Consider the following 19,476-nt stretch of genomic DNA (forward strand, 5'->3'; position numbering starts at 1 on the left):
AACAATGTGTTAGGCAGTTCTGTAAAGAAAAATGATTTTCAGCTATTCTCTAGAATTTTAAAACTCAAAGGATTCTTTTTTAGCATCCAAACCATGCCCCACTATTGCCATTCTTTTTGTTTGAGCAGAATTAGCATTGAAAATAAGAACACTCATTTACTCTTCACTCTACTTTTTTTTTCCCAAATCTCTGTTAGTATATACTTTAGAAGAGTTGAAGAAAAACCTATTTTTAACACAAGCCTTGCTCCACAAGTTTATCTGTTCAGCTTTTCCAAGGCAGACAACAGTCTTCTGTATACTGCTAATTCTAATGTACGTATCAACGATGAAAATGACAAAAATGCAGCAATATATTGCAGCTGACACATCAAAATTAAACAGAGAAGCCCAAAACCATGAGGTTAAAACCCCAAAACAACAGGGTTTTAGGGAACAGAAAGTAACTGCTACCTAAGTCCTATACTTACTGTTCATTACTATTATGCTCCAGTGACTGCTCTTTTGATTTTTACTCCACTTTTCCTATTGTATTCAAGTGCTAGGTACCTACAGAAATTATATGTATTCTTACAATATCAAAACCATTCTATCAGTTTTATTTTAACTACACGGCATTTCTCTTTCTTACCCTTTAAGGCCATCAGAATTATTCAGCCATGGCCAAAAAACCAAACAGGAAAAAATTCATGTCCAAAATTATATTTTTTCATCTTGATAATCATCACATCCTGCAACTCAGCACGCTGTTATTGAGGCGTGTACATTGGCAGCTTTTGGCTGCTGCACTGGTAATGCCTACCATGTTTAAAGGAAAGTGATCAGGTCCCTGGATACATTTTGATCAGCTCTGTAATGAGATTTTAAAAGCATATTTTTAAACCGAAAGCATCTATTCACAGCCAAAAACCTAAGGACTTATATCTATTTTGGGACACTTAACCCTCATCAATCAAAAAAATGAGGACAGCTCTTCAAACATGGCAAGATTCTTCTAGCAAAGTAAAGTTATCCTATCACTTCCACTTCTCTTGCTCTTTACGCTTCAACAGCTTTTTTACTAAATTGATTTAAGACATACTCCCCAAAGGCTTCACAATGGACTTGTAGTTTACATCAGCTAGACATGAGAAGCAATACAGAAAAGTTTGCTTTGCTATATTCAAGGTTAATTAAAAAAAATATTATAAAATGCTAAAATAAGGAAAGAAATAGACTTAAAAACTAAAGTTATCACCCTACTTTACACACAAATATAATAAGCCCTAACAAAGCAGCTCTGTCAGGCTAGTGACATCAGCTGTTATCAAAGCCACCTGGCAGTTCTTACTTAAGACTATTTTCAGCTGCTTTTTTAACTATTCAGTCTGAAATTTTCCATGTCAATTGTCTGCTTCAGGTAGTTTTTCCTCACCCACCCCTCACCACCTTTTAAAAAAAGGTCAGAGAATGGCTGGAACATTTTTCTACTGTGAAACGACCTGGGGAAAAAAGCCCTTGTAAGCTCTTTCTTTGAAAAGCTGTAACCACTTTCCTGCCCTGAATCAGTAACTTGAAATCAGGCTGGACAATATTTTCATATGAGAGATACACTCTGCTCACTTTGTGAAAAATCTGACCTGATTTAGCCAAGCTACAAGCTTCTAGAAATCAGAGTTTGTACATACTTTTTAGCAAGTTCTGCTAGAGCTTAACAACCAATCACCACACAGTCCATCCTCAGTGACCTTCTGTGTATCATCTCAATGTGTAAGGCAACTAAATTAAGTTTTCTCTAACCTCTGGTTATGAGTGAAGAGCCAAATTTTCACTCTAAGAGATGTCTGCATTTAACAGGCATTAGGTACAACACTGAACAAAAAGTGTCATCTTGCATATTTCTGCAACCTCACCTATTCCGATACTCCTACCATAGTTGAAAACAGTGGCCTGTCGCTTCATACTGTTGGGTAACTGAGTAGGATTTAGGGTATACCAAAAGAGCGTGTGGAGGGAAGATGGAGAAAACAGCTTGTAGTGGAGAGTAGAACTGGAAGCTCGAAAGAATTAACTGGGATTGACCAGACAAGGAAAGAAACTAAAATGAACATAAGAAGAAGATGTGGTAGTGGATGAGAGAAAAATTAAGCCAAATGAGCAGTCCCAGGCAGAACAACTCAGAACTGGGGATCACCAGGACTGAATAGAGTGAGGGACAGAATATACCTGACTGAGCTGGACTTCACTGAATATATGTGGAAGGGAGCTGGCTCACAACAAAAGACTGAGAAAAGACCTACCACCGGTAATCAGAAACATAGAGAAGAAAAATCAACAGAAGAAAGGGAGAGTGAGAAGAATTAGTAGGCAGGCAAAGGCTGACAGCAGAGAGACAACGTACAGTCAGAGACAGTCTGGGACTAGTCAGGCCTAAATATTTGATTGAAAGACAGAATCAGTGCTGCACTGGTTACTGGCTTGAGGCAGGGACAAACTGGAAGTATAGGCAAAAAAAATAAAAAAAGTGTGTGTCTTCAGAAGCTATTGAAAAACGTAAAATAAAATACCCTGAAGACTTATCATCCTCTGCAAATATCTCTAAACCCCCTCCTTCCCCTCAGAAAAAACACCCTACTTTCCTCTACTACTGATAAAAATGCAGTATAACAACCCATAACTCTGTTACTTCCTTAATTCAAGCAACAGTAATGTTCATGTACTAGATTTAAAAGCTCCAGTCCTGCTAATTATCAACAGGACACCTATATCACAGAATATTAGTCTTCTCATTTTGCTATTTTTTGGCTGATTTTAACTAGAAAATTACATGTAGAAGCACGTTTACAAAATATTAAACAAATAGCAAGCTTGGAATTTTAATTCCTTGGACATCAGGAACTCCTCCATTTAAATTTGTCTAAAAGCATTAGTTCTGTCTTTATTACTACATTATCCCAAACTATTTTTCCTACCTTATCTCATTCAATTAACAGGGTATTTGCTGGGAATAAATCCAAGTTGTATCTTGAAGGATGGCACCCTAAGACCCTGCTTTCAGTGTTATGGAACCTAAGTGTTACATAGGAGAACAGGTTTTTAATCTGAGCTTTTGCCAAAGGATTCTTAACTGGCTGCATTAACTACATTTTTGTGTATTAATAGTAAATTGCAAGAACTTTCTAAGCTTTTATATTAATGAAAAATGGCACTTTAACTCCATTCCCTCTCCAGTACCTCCCTAACTGATTATTGCAATTGAATTGGATCCACTGTGCAACTTCAGAATGCTAAACAGCAATATACTAACAGAAGTCAAAATTATCAAATAAAGCAGAGATGCAAGCTTCTTCTCAGACCACTAGAAATAAAGATGACTGCATTCTCGGTTTTCACACATGAGCCAAAGAAACCCCCCTGCTTTTTATGTGACTCCAAGAAATGTGCATTATTGTTTAGAAGGTACTTTCTTCGTCCTCTGAAGGTACTTTATTTCATTGCTGTTTCTTATCAATTTATTTTAATGTCAAGAACAGTCACAATATATCCTAAAATAAAGCACTCTTTAAATGAAAGATTTAGAATTAACGACTTAGTTAGCAAGAATACTAACTAACAAGATTTTAATTTTAGGCATTAAGAGAATCTACAGAGTAAAACAAATGGGCTGGTAATAGCTGTATTGGAGTATAACTTACCAAAAATGCAAATCAACAGAAATATATAGTATTTCTTTATATCTTCAGTTCAAAAGTATTATTCATCAGAACACTTTAAAGACATTCTGAAGGCTAAGCATAAAGTTAGAGATATTAAAGTTTGTTTTAAAAAGCTGAACCATGGCAACCTGCAGCTTAGGGTAGGTCTCTTGATTTTAAAAGTTCTGACTTGTGATATCTACTTCACTCCCCAGGCTATGTTACCTATGCAGTTCTGAGGTCCATACCAGGCATCTTGACTCCAACACTGTTCACCATATAACATACCACTCAGAGAATTCAATACACATCTCATGATCCTATGATTAAAACTGGCAATTTAGGCACAATTCTGCAATGTCCATGCAAAACTGAACTTCAGAAATTGATTCTGCCACAGACAAAGCAAGCTCTGGTCCTTGTTTCTTTACCGTAGGTAATTTCTAACTTACCCCTCCAAGCTGTGGCTGAAAAATCCATTTAGATTTGACAGGTTTCAAAGCTTCCAAGTTGCTCAAAAAAACCCCATAATACATTGTTTGCAGCTTTTACTAAATTGTATTCCAACACAGTGGCACATCAAGAGTTTCTAAAATAATTTTAGGGAACTGTTTTTTGTGCAACTGCCCTTACTATTCATGTATAGCTAAACAAAAATAGGATCCAGTACAGCCTGTCCCTCCACCACCTCCTCCTATTATCTCCTTTAGAGAGGGGAAAACAACTCATCTTTATTTTCAAGGAGAGTAACACTTGCTATTCATGCACACCTCTGTACAGTGCTGATTGCAAATCTTTGTCAAAACAAACAACAGCAAGCAGCCGCTTGACTGCTTTGCTGTGTTTAGTCATACTAGCAACCTTTTTTTTTTTCTGGAAGGCAATGCAATGACCAAGATTGGTAAGAAATTCATTATCAGCAAGAATAGGCTCAAAGTAACTGGATGCTGCACACACTCAAGACCCATACATAGTTTCATGAGAAGTCTATAAATGCAGCAGCCCTCTTATAGTCCCCATCTGCCACAGCTCGGTGCAGCCTGTATGCTATAAGGTTGCTCCCATAGAGACTTTCAACACTCCTAAATACATCAAGGAATGGTATTCTAGGGTCCTGTTTCATCATCAAGGACAACAGCCAGAAAAGTAGTAACATCTCAAAATGCAAAACTAAAAATCTATAGAGTAGAAAATGCTTACCTGCTGAGCTAAGCAAAACACTGAAGTCTGTCCCTCTCTGCGATTCCCCACGTTCACTCTGTCCCTCCTTTTCTGTATCCTCATAGCGGCTCCAGTTGGAAAAAATCTTTCTTCTCGAGAAGCTTTTCAGTTCTTCCTTCTCTTCTTCCTCTCGTGATTCAGTGTCATCATCCTCCTCTACCTGTGACATAAATAGACAGTGAAGCCAGTGCAGCTCAACAGCATTTTGTTCTGTATTTAAACAGTCATTCATACAAACAACTTTAACCACAGAAAGACATATCACCCTGGATCCCTGTCAAAATCTTAGATCAGGTGCTACCATCTTCCTGAACGGTATGTAATTCATCAATAGTATAATTAAAAGCACCTAGTGAAGCTTCAGTTCTTACAGGTGTCAAGCAGTGACACTGATGCAAGTTCCACTGGTTTCCCTCCTATTCTGGAAACCCACAATGAACAGCTTCCTTCCTGAAACTGAGAGCAATGTGTAGGGAGCAGAACTAAGAATTTAATCACAATATCTCTGTCCATGTGTTGCAGTGATACAGATGATAACTGAAAGAACTGCTATTTATAGAGCAGAATAGAAAAAAGGTAACAAATACTGCAGAAAAACATCCGGAAAGGGTGATCTATGTGAGAATTTCCATTATAACCAACTACAGGGTCTTAACTCAAGTTAACATGGAATAATTAATCAAATTAATTGCCTTCATGAAAGCCATTTCTGGAAATACACATGGAAAAACTAAATAGACTGCCGGCAGTCAATCTACTAGCCCAAACTCTTAAAAAACTCTAGGGTCAAAAGGACAACTCATTGCAGAGTCCGCTCAAGATGCAAGCAAAATAGGCATTTGCCACAAGTACTTAACAGATGTGGAAAACTCTCCCCTCCCTTGAATCCTCTATATTAACAGAGCTCTCAACAGGCAAGAGGAGAACTGAGAGCAGCCAGAAAAGTTCTGTACAAGATACTTTCTGCAGAGGTCTAAAGCTCTGAAGAGGTGGAATAAAGGAATCAAGAAAGAAGAGATTCCCACTGTGTATGCTTCCAAACATTCCTGCTGACAGGTCCACTCTCTCTTCTCTCCATTACTCCACCTCTCCTTTCACAAACCACAATGTGCTGCTGCCACAGGATTAAATTTTGCTGTCCCAACAATAAGTACATTCTTCATGACCAGGGCAGTGAAATTCAAGTTTATCTACACTACTGTAAAGCTTAAAGCCATCTCCATTCACTATAAAATAATTTGAAAAGCAAGCTACCTTTTGGCAAGTCATTATATATCTATAAACCAAAACACCCTTACAGCTCACCATCAGACACTGGCTTTAAGGAGGACCTTGGCTTTGATAGTTTAAGCCAAATGTAATTCTGAAATACACGTGAAGAGCAATTACTTATGTTTAAAAAAAGCCCTTGTGAGTGAAAATCTGCAACATCTTGTGCAGAAAGAGTACTAAAATCTCTAGTGGTTACTCTGTTTCTAAAACTATATTAGGGGTTTTTTAAGCATACACTGTGGACTTACGTATTGGTACAACAGTGGACAACCTGGTAAAAACAACTGCACAAAGCACCAAATCAGGAACAAACCACCATCACTTCATTAACTTGTTTTATAATCAATGAGTTACTTTCATAGCTCAAGAAAGGACATAGAGCAATGCAACATATGTTTTAGATTGATTTTAGAAATTCATCTTGAAGAAGGCTTACCTACTCCGTAGAAAATTTTGTAGTTACATTTTGGCTCAGGTAGACAAGGACAAACTGAGATTTTCACATTCCTTTAGCGTCCAATTACACAACCGAAAAACCTCTATCAATGCCAAATAAATCCCTGTTGTACACCAAATACTATATTTATATGCAAGTACATCATCATAAAAAGAAGACTGACACAGACAAAAAAGTAGGAAGTAGCAGTTTGTGGACAGTGGAGCATTACTACTCCTTAGCTCTGAAAATATGTTAAAAATGACCAAAAGTAGCAGTGAAGCCTGTTTCATGGCTTTTACACAAATGCCCACTAAAAGGTAAAGCATCTTCAAACACAGTTGTGAGAGTTTAGATTCTCCCATGTTTGTTATCTTCAAAATGACTGCCCAGCATATCATAACAAGTAGCAAAATCAGAACTAGAATAATGACTTCCCAAGAGAAATAACCTACCAATCTTCATAAACAAGCTTCTTTCAGCACTGTTTGAGAGATCTGGTTAGGAGGAGCATGAAGGAATGGTAAAATCATCAAAGAGCTTAAAAACAGATTAAAAGCTGTCATAATTATACAAGTATACTCCCAGTTGTCAAACAGCTGACAAGAAGGAGAATACTCTGTGCATTCTCACTGGTTCTGTGCAATTTTAGGTAAATTCTCTTTTCTTTCTATTCATCAGATAAATACACTAAAATGGTTGTTGTGGACAAACAGTTGTTTGCATGAGCACAGGGATGAAGTCATAACTCTATTACTGGGGACTGAACCAGAGCCATAGTTTCCACAGAACAAAGGCCAGATCCACTTATATCAAGATAAGAATCAACTTATTTGTCTTCTGTTCTTCTCCTATAAATTGAATGATTTGCTATAATCAAGCAAACCTAGTGAAATTCAGTGCCCAAAATAACTTGGAGTTGATACAATTCACAAGTCAAAGCAAGAATAGAGCTACACAGATAGATCCGTGTTGTACTTTGTTCTTAACAAAAGATCAGAATCACCTTAGGCAACTATGACATTACATATACTTACTTACTATAGACCTGTTTAAAGGATTCACTCCTTTTGGCTGTCAACATAAACAAAACAAGAGTATCACCTTCTTATTTTAACAAGCTACCAGTAAACTAATATGGATTCAAATGTTTCCTCTTAAACTGGACTAAATTATTTTTCACATTCTGTTATTAGCTATGTTATACAGCACACCTCAAGGAAATTTTATTTCTTAGAAGTAAAATCGTTAACTTGAACTTTGAGAAATAAACCACAAATTCTCAGGAGTACGAACAGCAGTTGTGCAGACTGGTTCTCCAAGTACTGTCCTGAGGTTTACTTTTGAAATGAGTAAATTGCAAATACAAACCTGCTTACATTTCCAATAAATATTTAATGGAAAATTTTACATGATGCACTGCCATGGTACAAGATAAAACTGCAAATAATCACATTTGAATATTCAACATTAAAACAACTTAAAGATTCACCATTAAAATTATCAAATACATAAAACAAACTCTGATCAGTGAAGCTTCAGAAAATAATTTGCTTCTACCATCTAAGGAGACAGCTACCATCTAAAGTAACAACCTCAGAAACATGTAAACATAAATCTTCATTACTTTCCTCTTAGCTGCCTATTCAGCTAGACTATAGGCTGCTACCATTGTCATCATACCTTACTGAAAATGAGTCTTAATCAGTACAGAGCAAACATCTGTCCTATGTGTAATGAAAGAAAATAACTTCCCTCCTGCCCCATCCTCAAACAACAAATTATACAAGCCGAAACAAATTCTAGAAGCCAACTCATATATAACCTTTAAAACAGTATTACTCAGGTAAGGAGAAAAACTTATGCCTTTAAACAGTATTGAACTACATCTACACGTTATTGCTCAGTGCTGTAAGGCACCATGATACCACAGAAGGTATAATATTTATCTGTTGTGCCTCTGTTTCAGATAGTATTACATGCATTACCATTTGCACATTTCATTGAAATTTTGAAAGTGGGGAAAATATGCAAAAGCCCAGTTGAACAAAACCAGGAAACACTTCAGACTGTTTTGCCTATCAGAAGAACAAAAAAAATATACACAATGTTCTGCCTAAACACTAAGTTCATCAGAGTCATTCAAACAACAGTGAGAGAGCCAAGCCCCCCTGCAGAGGACCTTGCATGATTTGAGGTCTTCTGTCAAGGAATGTATTCTCATCCTTTACCAGAGCCTATGACTCTGCTTTCCTTCTGAAGGAAAGCAAAATGCATAGCACACATGACCCCAGTCTACAGTCTAACACAGCAAAAGGCTATTTTACTACACCCTCCTTTATACACTAATTTTGCATACAGGGTTGGGGATGGTATGGTATTGAGAAAAAATAGGAAAGCAGGCTTTCTGTTTGACTTTTCTTACAGACAAGAACATGTTGATGCACACGGTTCAGGAATGAAGGTGTCAAAATGAAGTAAACATTGTTCTGAACAGGCAATTTCCCCCCAGGTCATCCTTCTGCACTTCCCTGGAACCCAGAGTGGTTTGGATCAAACCAAGGCTGAAGTACACAATGGATAAAGTGCAACAGTGACCTCTTACATCCTGCTTCAATTACTCAACCACTCTTTGCTGTAAGTGCAGTCAGTCCTAGCGTGTTAAGCACACATGTGCAAACACTCAACAAGAATTGTTGAGCTCACAGCCCTTTAAAAAAAAAAACTAAAAAGTGCATTAAAAGTCAGAGCTTCCATTAAGACATTCTAAAACTGCATTTATTACCCTTAGGAAGCCACAGGAGTTAAGGCTTACAGCCCTCTTCCTGTTCAGTTCTATTAACTCTGTAAGAAAAGTTTAAAACATTTAATCTCTGTCAGTATTCAGAATATTCTACAAAGACTGGGAGGAACATAGAAACAACCTACGTTCAGCTTGCCTTTCTTGGGCCAACTGGCCTTCCCCATTATGTAGGTATCATGCATTATTAGATTTCCGTTCTATTTATTTTGTAGTATTTCTCCCAATTCTCTTCCCAAGAATGTCACTTTACAGAATGTATGAAAACATAGTTTCAGCTTTTTTGTTCATCTGTTAGAAAGAGCATAGCTATTTCTCTCCTTCACCTTCTTCCCAAATTTATACAATAACCTTTTCATTTTATCTTTAGAAACTCTTCACAATTATATTGATCAAGTGCTACTTTTCCCCTTCATTACTGTAACTTCTGTATTACTGTTTTGAATGTTACACCTCTCAAAAACATACACATTTCCTTAATCTTTTCCATTCTTTATCAGGGACACTTACCTACAATACCCCAGACATCTTATAAATTCACACAGAGCCCACAATTAACAGTTAGCCACTGCCATGCATGGACACTTGCATGTTCATGGACAGTGATAACCACTGTCTACTCCCTGCATTTGCTGCTCTCCTAACCAGCAACAGCACACACCAATTCTTGAGTAAACTTCTGCCTTGATTCCTTCTTCCCTTCTTGTAAACTGCTGTAAGGCTGTGGCCAAGTGCGATGACATTCAGGCTTATCTGCCTCAATCCCAATTTCTCTTCTTATCAGGGGAAAAAGCTAGCAAGACAAAATGAAAATATCCTATGGATTGAATCTGACCTAGGCTATCAGCGACATCACAAACAGGCATATATCTCTTCCTCATTTGTATTTAAAATAGTAGGTGTCTGTGCAGAGACAATTTCTCCTCTCCTCCTCATCCCAGTTTAAGCAGCATCTGTTACAGTCAAATTCTCACAGATGGAACCCTATGACCCCAAGTCATAGGGTCAAAAAAACATATATAATTAAGCAACAAAGCAGTTTGTGATCTTTACAGTTTAAATTGTTTCGCAGAATAGAAGTCTGTACACAGAGGCTTGCATGAGTGACAATAAGTAAGGTAGCTTGGCTGGTATTAACTGAGTGTTTCCTCTAGGCAGACATAAGTGGAAATGTGAACAGCAGCTACACTTTAATGACTTAAATTGCTCTTGGAAAGACATATCTGCTTTTAATTTCATGGTTCAAAGTTATTGCTGGTATAACCAAACAGGAGCAATGAGATTACACCAGGAATTATCTTAGCACAATATGAATACAACACAACCTCAAAAAGATTTCATTTTTTTCTAACAGTGCTCATTAAATGCACTTTTTTTACCTCAAATCCAGAAAGGTACAGGAGAATCCCCTGACAGCTTAATTTTCTCTATGACAACGATTGATAGGCTTATACTTTATGATAGTTATATATAGCATAATAATTCTCAAAAAAGTTGTTCTGATTTTCCACATTTACCTAATTACAACCCCTAGATATATGTCCCTCTTCTCTGTCTTGTAAGTAATTAGAGATTAACATTAAATCTTAAGGTGGCAAAGGAATACATTATCCGATTTATTGCAGTGGAAATTTAATGGGCGCTCTAAAATACAAACTGTATGGTGTATTAAAGAAAAACAGAATATATACTTAGAATTATAGCAAACAAAAGCAGCACTGCATTTTTAAGCGTATTTCTTAGATTAATGCTATTATTTTACAAAAGACAAAGTACTCGTGCAATTTTTTCGATACTGATGCAAGTTTGTAGGTGTTTAGAATCAAAATGCCTTTACCTACAAGAAATAATACAGAATGTTATCTTTATGAAGTTACCTAGACAGATGGCTGTAATTCAGTGACAGAAATTGAAATGCAATTCACAATGACAAACAGGAATTTAGTTTTAAAAATAAAAAAATAAAAAAATACCAATAGTGAATTAACAAGGTAAACATGTCTGTCAGTATATTACATACATAGTCTACTATCTGGGAAAATCCCATGAAGCATGCCAACACATTGTTCTGTCTACCTAGAAATACTAATGATAAATTTCCATACAGAGGAAAAAGAGCAAGTTAAAACAATATAAAAAAGTCAGTATGAGGTAAGAGTGGAATACAATCCCCCAAACCATTCTTATTTAGTACTCTTAATCCAGATTTTAGAAAAGTAAATGAAAGATAAGATTTTTAAATTTCCCTGAAAAATAAGATTTTCCTAATGCAGTGATACCGTAAGATACCATAGCTTCTTCCAGAGACAGAAGAGAATATTTTGTAATAATACTCAGCAACACCTGCCAAAAATGGTGAGCTGTTAGCTTATCTATACTGAATTGTTTTCAACAGATATCATATTCACAAGTCTGACCACAATAACAGTGAAAAAGTAAATATAATAATCTTGCCCACCAAACTATTTTGCTTCAAAGTTCCTGCTTATTCTGTCTATGAGATGCAAGTAATTGGAACTGATTAAAAACTTCAAATGAAAAGAGACTGTTTTCTCATTACTGTTTAACTGAAAAAAACACCTCTAAAAAACATTCTTTGCACTCAATAAAATTATAACATAATAAAGCGCCAGGAGGCTACAAGTCATTCTTCATCTTTCTCACAGATCATTATTAACATTTCCACAAGCTATAGCCATATTTTGTACAAATCTTAAGCCTCACTGAATTGGAACAACAGCTTCTATTAGGAGCTAAATCTCTCCCTTAGACTCACTGAGCCAGAAAAAAAAAAAAAAAAAAGTCCCACAGGCAAACAGCTGGGTTATTTTGTTTGTAACTACTGAGTTAAATGGCAGACTATCTTCCCTTTCAAAGAACTAGAAAAGAATCCATAAAATCTGATATTCACTTTCCACTGCTATCTCAGAAATACCTCTGGAACCTGCTAGCACATGATTAGCTGCATGGTCCTTCAAATGGGTGGCTTACAGGGGCAAAATGAACCAACCTCTACTACACATTGCTGAAGTTTTGTACTGCAGCATCTAAAGACCCAGTCTGAAAACTGTTGACTCATAGATAAAATAAACTTAATAACCATACAATGTACGTTCACAGAAAGGAAGTCTCAAAAGCTCCATTCTCTAACATTAGAAGTAGACTTGGGAACTTGGTAAAGCCTGTCAGGTAAGTATTTATTTTGGAAACTGCGTATTTCAACACTTCACTCATGAGATACAGGATTTTCCAAACAACAAAGCCACCCACTAAAATTTAGCTCTACTCATTTAGATTAAAACTCCAAACTGAAGGATATTTGATGGGCTATGTTATAAGAATGGCATCATTATAAATTCAGCACTCATTCTGCACCATTTTGTGAAACTCAGTAGAGACTCAACAAGCTGCGTTAACTGTAGTAGTCCTTTTCCTCCCCTTCCCCAAGGCTGAGCCATACTGTGAGCAAAAAGCCTGTAGGAAGTTTGTCCAGCTGCTGTCTCTAGATAAAGAGACTTTTGATTTTCTAAACTTGCCAAGCCAATACACTTCCACCAACAAAAAAGCAACTGTATTTTTCCTTTAATTCAGCAGAAATGATTATATGAAAGTTACTGGCAACTATGCAAACTTGTCAAGCAATTTATACAAAATTGTCACATGGACCTGCACAAAACCTGGCAGCTCTATTACTTTCAAATTGACAGCAACTTAAAAAAGCCAAATGTTTTTCTTACAAACATTCAGTCAAAAATATGAGTGCAAACATAAAATAGGAGCCTCTGTCTTGACAGAAATAACAGGTTTCAAGAAAACCTTACGAAGTAAGTACATTGCCACAAAGGTTACAGCATTTTCAGTTTGACTACTGATTGTTCCTATATATAGGCTGTATTTGCCAAAGTTAGGGGGTTTATATATTGCATACATATGGATCCACATATGTGAATGTTGTATGTCATATTCTAAAACCAAATTATACTTAGTATTTTGGATAGGTTAAGGAAAATTTCTACAGAAAGTTATTTGTTCTTACCAAATCTGCCGTTCCTAAATAGAAGTATCCTGAGCTGCATTAGAGACTGACTGTACTCAGAAATGGATTCAATTCTTATGTGTTAATGTCACAGTATTATAGACTAATCCAAGCTGAAAGGGATTGCAAGAGTCATCTTGTCTAGCCACCTACTCAAAAGAAGGTCAAAACTGAAATCAGACCAAGCAGTTTGGGGGTGTGTCCACTCAGGGCTTGAAAACCTCCAATACCTAATTCTTAGTGTTTCATTTTGTTGTTTTATTCTAGCACTTCTAAAATTGCAAAAGCAGTCAGTTGTATTAACAGCTTTAACAATAACTTTTAAAGAACACACATGAGCAGTTCTATAACATCAAGAAATAGTTTATTGAGGGTATATATTTACGTCAACAGTTCAATAACTTTTTAAAGGATATTGCTATTTTGCTAGTCTTCATGAGTCAATGAGTAAGACAGCCTCTCTCAATAAACATATCTGTTATAAACTGATATGTATTGAAAAGCTTTGTACTTCTGTAACCATCTCAATGGTGAAGTAAGAGTATGACAAATTATGTAAAAAGCTCACCCAAAGCAGCATCCATCTGCAGAACAGAGAAAAATTTGAGTCTTGATCCTAACTCACAAAGATTACTTCATAAATTTAAAGTCTGCTCAGAAGAGTAAAGTTTAGAGAACCTCAGTTCTACAGACAAGTCTAATGCTTATTTAAGACCCCCGACATGCCCACAGTTTTAGAACAAAACCAACACAAATCCAGTAACTCTCTACCAATATCAAAACCAACATGCTGGAGAAGCTTCAGGGTTTCTCATGCAAGGAAAAAAATGCAACAAAGTTTCTCAATAGATCCATTTTTTACCACAAGGAAAAAAACCAACCAACCAAAAAACAACATTTTGAAATGTTGTTCTCCAGAACAATAAGTTCTCCAGAACTTATGTTACATTTGAATAACAAATAACAAGATAACTCTTTCATACATTTAAATTCATAAATATTTGATAATATTTAGTACCAAGTTAAATTTAGGGGTTTTTAAATGCATCTATTTTGTAAAAAAAGAAAGGACATAAGGAGTAAGACATTATTTTCCTATGGATTTCAAAACATGAAAATAACTAGTGATATTCACCCACACTGTTATATTTTCAATTGGCACAGCATCAAAGAAGAAAGAATTATGAAAGACACCAAACAGAACAGTATTCTTTGAAATTGTACACCTAAACTGGCAGAAAAAATAATCAATAGTTTTCTTCCCTTTCCTACTGTTAACCTTCTGCAAGCTTAAATTCCTTATATCGGTTCACAGCAGAATCAGACAAGCACAAATAATGGTTAGATAGGCTGGAAGCATGCCATGAAATATGGGATCTGGGAAGCAGGTCCTTCCTTCATAACTGGCAGCACTTATCTGCTAGATTGGCTAAGGGTACTGGTAAGCCATATCCTTGGCTTTAATTTCCTGCAATGTTAAACTTGTTTTTCTAAAGCCAATTTTGTTTTGCAAATTCTCCATTACTATTCTTGTTCCACTTAATACATGTGGACACACGTGTTCTTTGTCAAATTCACATATTTTTTTAAATAAAAATTTTTAAAAAAGATACTTTGCTACAAATATTTATGTTGATTGGTAAAACTTTCAACATGAACTTTAGAACATTTGGGACTGGTTTTAGCCCCCTTTTTCAGTTACTGCTTTAAGACCGTCACTGAGACAGGTGTAATGCATCATTTCAGAGGTTCAGTATACAGGTATTGATGTTTGGTTCACAGCGGAAAATTCTGTCTTGAATTTAAATTAAAACACCCAATATCTGTCACTTTTTCAGATCAACTATCACATAACAACAGCATATTACAAACACAAAGATATTCAGATAATGAAAATTAAATCTGTGAAAGGAGACACTCTACTAATTTGAAACCCTAAAAAGGTACTATACAAGAAATTCAAAAGGACAGCATTCTGCTTTCCTCCCCCCTTCACTATGCCTGCAACACTGTCAGTAGCATAGTCCTTAAGTTTCTCATCTTTCATTACTAATATACTGCTATTTCCTAATTATAATTTCACGTTACTGAAAAACCTCACATCTCTACTACCCTTCTATCAACAAACTCGCAGATCCAGCTGTCATGCATTTTTTAAATTAAGTTGCATTATTACATTTATGGTGTGGCACAATGAAGCAGTAAGACTGCAGTTACAAATATCCTCATTTGACAATATTTTCAGAAAGGGGGGTCAAAAAGGGATCATTTTTAGGACCAATACACAGCCACATAGTAAATCAATGAACAATAAATTATAAAAAAGATACTGAGGATAAAAAGCAGATGCCTAACATGCAAACAAAATGTATAACTATAAAGCAGAATGCAAAACCACACATCAAGGAACAAGTAAGCAGGATATATATATACACATATATATATTGAATTACACTGATTAAAAAAAGAATCAAGTCACACTAGACAAAATAACCACATATTAGCGCAATGTTGCATCAAAAAGATACTATCCTCAACTCCCAGGGTTTTAAACAGCATTTCTGAGATCAACACTAAAATTAATTTCTTTCTTTAGATGGTGGAAAACAGTAAAGACGCAAAGAGTACTAACTACCCACTTGATAAACAGACACAAACCCCCTTCTTTTTCCTTGTCTTTTCAATGACATGAGAAATGTATGGGCTGGTCAGTGAGGAAGCCCAGTTTTTCTCCTTTCCATTTTCATAGAAGTCTGCAAACCACACAGTCAACATAGTGATGCAAGGAAAGGGGAAATGAGCAGAAAAGTAATTCATCAAGGATATGCTTCCAAACTTATAGATTGCAATTTCTGCCTTATAATCAAGGCAGGATTTCCCTGACAGTATACCCAAGCCGTGAAAAAAAGCAGCCACTCACACCCTCCATTATCAACTTTCATTGTGCAAGTCAGCAGCCCCCTTCCTAGCACAAAGTCAGCAAAAAAGAGGAACTAATCAGCTGGAGTTCCCTCAGGCACCATGCAATGCGCTGTCCCATAATGCAGCAAATTACTGCCAAACATCTGATTTATGGTGGGTTTGCCTCCAAGAGAGATAGGCTTGTGTTGAATCCACATGCACTGTAATTCAAAATGTAGCTGTATGATGGATAATGCGTCTCTATCATCCTCCTCCAAAACAAAAGGCAGCAACACACCACACCCCCCATTTTCAAGCTCTTTTAGTAGTATAGCTCAAAGATGGTAAAGGTAGTAGTATAGCTCCCAGAGCAGTACATACTCCAGCTGCTATACTATAGTTTGAGAATTAATGATGAACATGTTTGGGGACTCTGTCTATATATCAAAGTATCAACATAACAGATAAAAAAAGGTGTAGAGACATTATGCTGTCCTGACTCAGGTAAGTCAGAAGCAGAATTTTATACCACCAATGTGTGGCATGCACTTGGTCTCAAATCAGTCACCCGCTGCAGGCAACAGAAATACAAGAATTTATCAAAAACCTCTAACAGCTACCTCACCATTTGACAGAAGTGTAAAACTTTCACCAGCAAAAATAGTTCTGCTTGTCCTGAAATGACCTGAGAATAGATGGGGACTGGGGCATAAGAGAGAGGAGTGCCAAAACAAAACATCTCAAAGAGATAGTGTAAATAAATACAATCCATGTTTATTCAGCTACTGTAGAACTACAGCATTTTATGCAGCAAGTGGAAATAAATTCAATTCCCTTCTCCGCACAAATGCATTTCAAGTCGCATCTCCCACATCCCACGTGAATACAGTGACTCTGGATAGTCTGAAATGGGTCATCTAGCTTGTTTTCTCAGCCAGACCTATTCTTTGTACAGCAACTGGACACTCCCAGCAGGAGAACTCGAGAAGCTGGTGGCCTATGCGCCATGCAGATGCCCAACCACCACACACGCAAGAAAAAAAGAAACAAAAAACCCATAACACTTCACATCATTCATTCTTTCATTCCTGCTCTATCTTTATGACAATATCATGTTTTTACATAAAGTACAAAGAGACTGAAACAAAGGGATTGAGGGAAATTCACTTCAAAACGTATTTAAAGTCCAATGGCAGGTCACTTATCTGGAAAGTGAAAAAAAACTTGACTGCACTTTGTATTTGGAAACTGGGAAGAAAGCAGACCACAGTTTGAACTTATTCCTTTTCTCCACATTCTCCAAATCCTTCACTTCATTATTCATTGCAGATTGAAACCTTTTCATCATGCACTCTCTGTATCTAAAACAGGCTCTGTATGTCCACTGACTGCCTTTTTACAAAAAAGCATCAGTGCTAATGGCTCTGTAACCTTACGCACAAGCTGTTTCTAATGTAAACTGGCAGACACAAGGATATTTTGAGAAAGAGCTGAAAATAATACATTAATTCATTAAGAGACTTTTTTTCTGCATCATAAACAGCATTTTCAGTGGCTAACAAAGGATACAATAAGGCAAGAAAATAAACAATTATTATTGATAAGCTCATCAATCTGCTTTGCTGTCTCACTGAAAATAATTAAACCACTTTTCATTATACTTTCTCCTTCAGGGTTTCACGTACTTTAGATAAAATTTTTTCCCCTTCCAATTATTCAACAGAAAACAAGAATTTGTAAAAGTCACTTAATTGCAATTCTTGGCAGCCAGCTTAGACAAGTCAGTGTAGGTATTTGCAAATCCTTTTGCTTTTATGCTTTATTTTTCTCCAGACTACACCCAACAAAATGCAAAGACAAAAAAATCCTTCATTTTTAATATTTAGTGCATTGCACTTAATGATTTTTCAAAAGTATTAATAAGATTAAATAGTATTGCCAAATATTAAATCTATTCCATCACTACAGTGATAAACATGACAGAGTAGGTTAAAAATTATTTCTTCAAAAGGATTAATGGGAATGAGGTCACATACATATGTTTGTATGTTCACAGTCTTCTCATATTGGCATATTTACCTATTGATGAACCTGTAGTGAGCCTCCAGTGATTTTTAAGCATTGCGTGTCATTAACAGAAACAATTTACTTCCTTATTGCTCACCTAGACTTCATAGCTCTTCCAGTACAAGTTCAAGTTTATAATAGAAACTGTTTTTTCAACCTGAGGGAAAAAGGAAAAAGCTAGTGCTTTTTTTTTTTTTTTTATTCTTTTAAGTAAGGAAGGAAGAGCCTCGAGAGAGTTTTTTTCATGAAAAGAGAAAAAATACCCCTGCAAAGAGTAATCCTCTTCACTAGTTTGCTCTATTGGTGACCTTTAGAGAGATCTACCAAAGCTAAGGAGAAGCTTAATTAGCAGAAAGGGCAACTGAGAGAACAGGTAGCATGAAGAAAAAAGCTTTTAGTCCTTATTGTACAGGATGAGAATTTTTGAAAGAGGGATGAAATCCTAAGACTGCTTCATAAATGTTGGATACTGGAATTCATCACTTTGGGTTAGCTAAAGATAGAATTAGCCAAGAGAGACATCCTATTCAGAAATCTGTTTTGCATAAGAGGAATGATGCTCCAGTTAAAGGGAAAAACATCTCATGAAGCACACAAGAAAGAGACCTGTTCTTGAAGTTTTTACATAAAATTGCTCCAGCACTTGCAAAGTATGGTTCTAGAAGCTGTCTTACTAACTTCAATAGCAAAAAACATTTCTCTCCCCTTGAATTTTAAAATGTTTTCTGGGTAATTCAAACAGATTAGTCATGTGACTATGACCTAGTATGAACTATAGTCCTCTACAATATGTAACTTGTAGATAAAGAGTGTAACCAAAGTTTCCTCCCCCAAAAGCATCATTGCAGTCGCAGAAAAACAACGTGAAATAACAGAAGAAAAAAAGTCTAGATCCTGACAAGTTATGTTCAAACCTATTTACAGCTAAAGAAGAAAAACATGACTGCTATCTAGACAGAACATCTGTAAAAAGCCTATCATTAAACAAGGCTCAAATAATTCTATACAAACAGATGTAAACTTATCAAGTGCTCATGAAAAATTCCACTGTGTATTGTATCTCCATGTT

At 36.1% G+C, this 19,476-nt stretch overlaps 2 protein-coding genes across 3 annotated transcripts in view; one reads left to right on the forward strand and one right to left on the reverse strand.

Annotated features, from left to right (window-relative positions):
* The window catches only part of AVEN (apoptosis and caspase activation inhibitor), a 101,427-nt gene that overhangs the window by 73,486 nt on the left and 8,465 nt on the right, over positions 1 to 19,476 (reverse strand). The window contains exon 2 of the mRNA XM_029998716.2: positions 4,875 to 5,055. Coding sequence (XP_029854576.1) covers positions 4,875 to 5,055 — 181 coding nt within the window. The remainder of the gene's footprint in view (positions 1 to 4,874; positions 5,056 to 19,476) is intronic.
* Positions 1 to 19,476, forward strand: part of CHRM5 (cholinergic receptor muscarinic 5) — a 53,210-nt gene that overhangs the window by 14,208 nt on the left and 19,526 nt on the right. The gene's annotated exons all lie outside the window — the stretch shown is intronic.

The sequence above is a fragment of the Aquila chrysaetos genome, chromosome 2 (genome assembly GCF_900496995.4).
Source record: "Aquila chrysaetos chrysaetos chromosome 2, bAquChr1.4, whole genome shotgun sequence".
Classification (NCBI taxonomy): Eukaryota; Metazoa; Chordata; class Aves; order Accipitriformes; family Accipitridae; genus Aquila; species Aquila chrysaetos.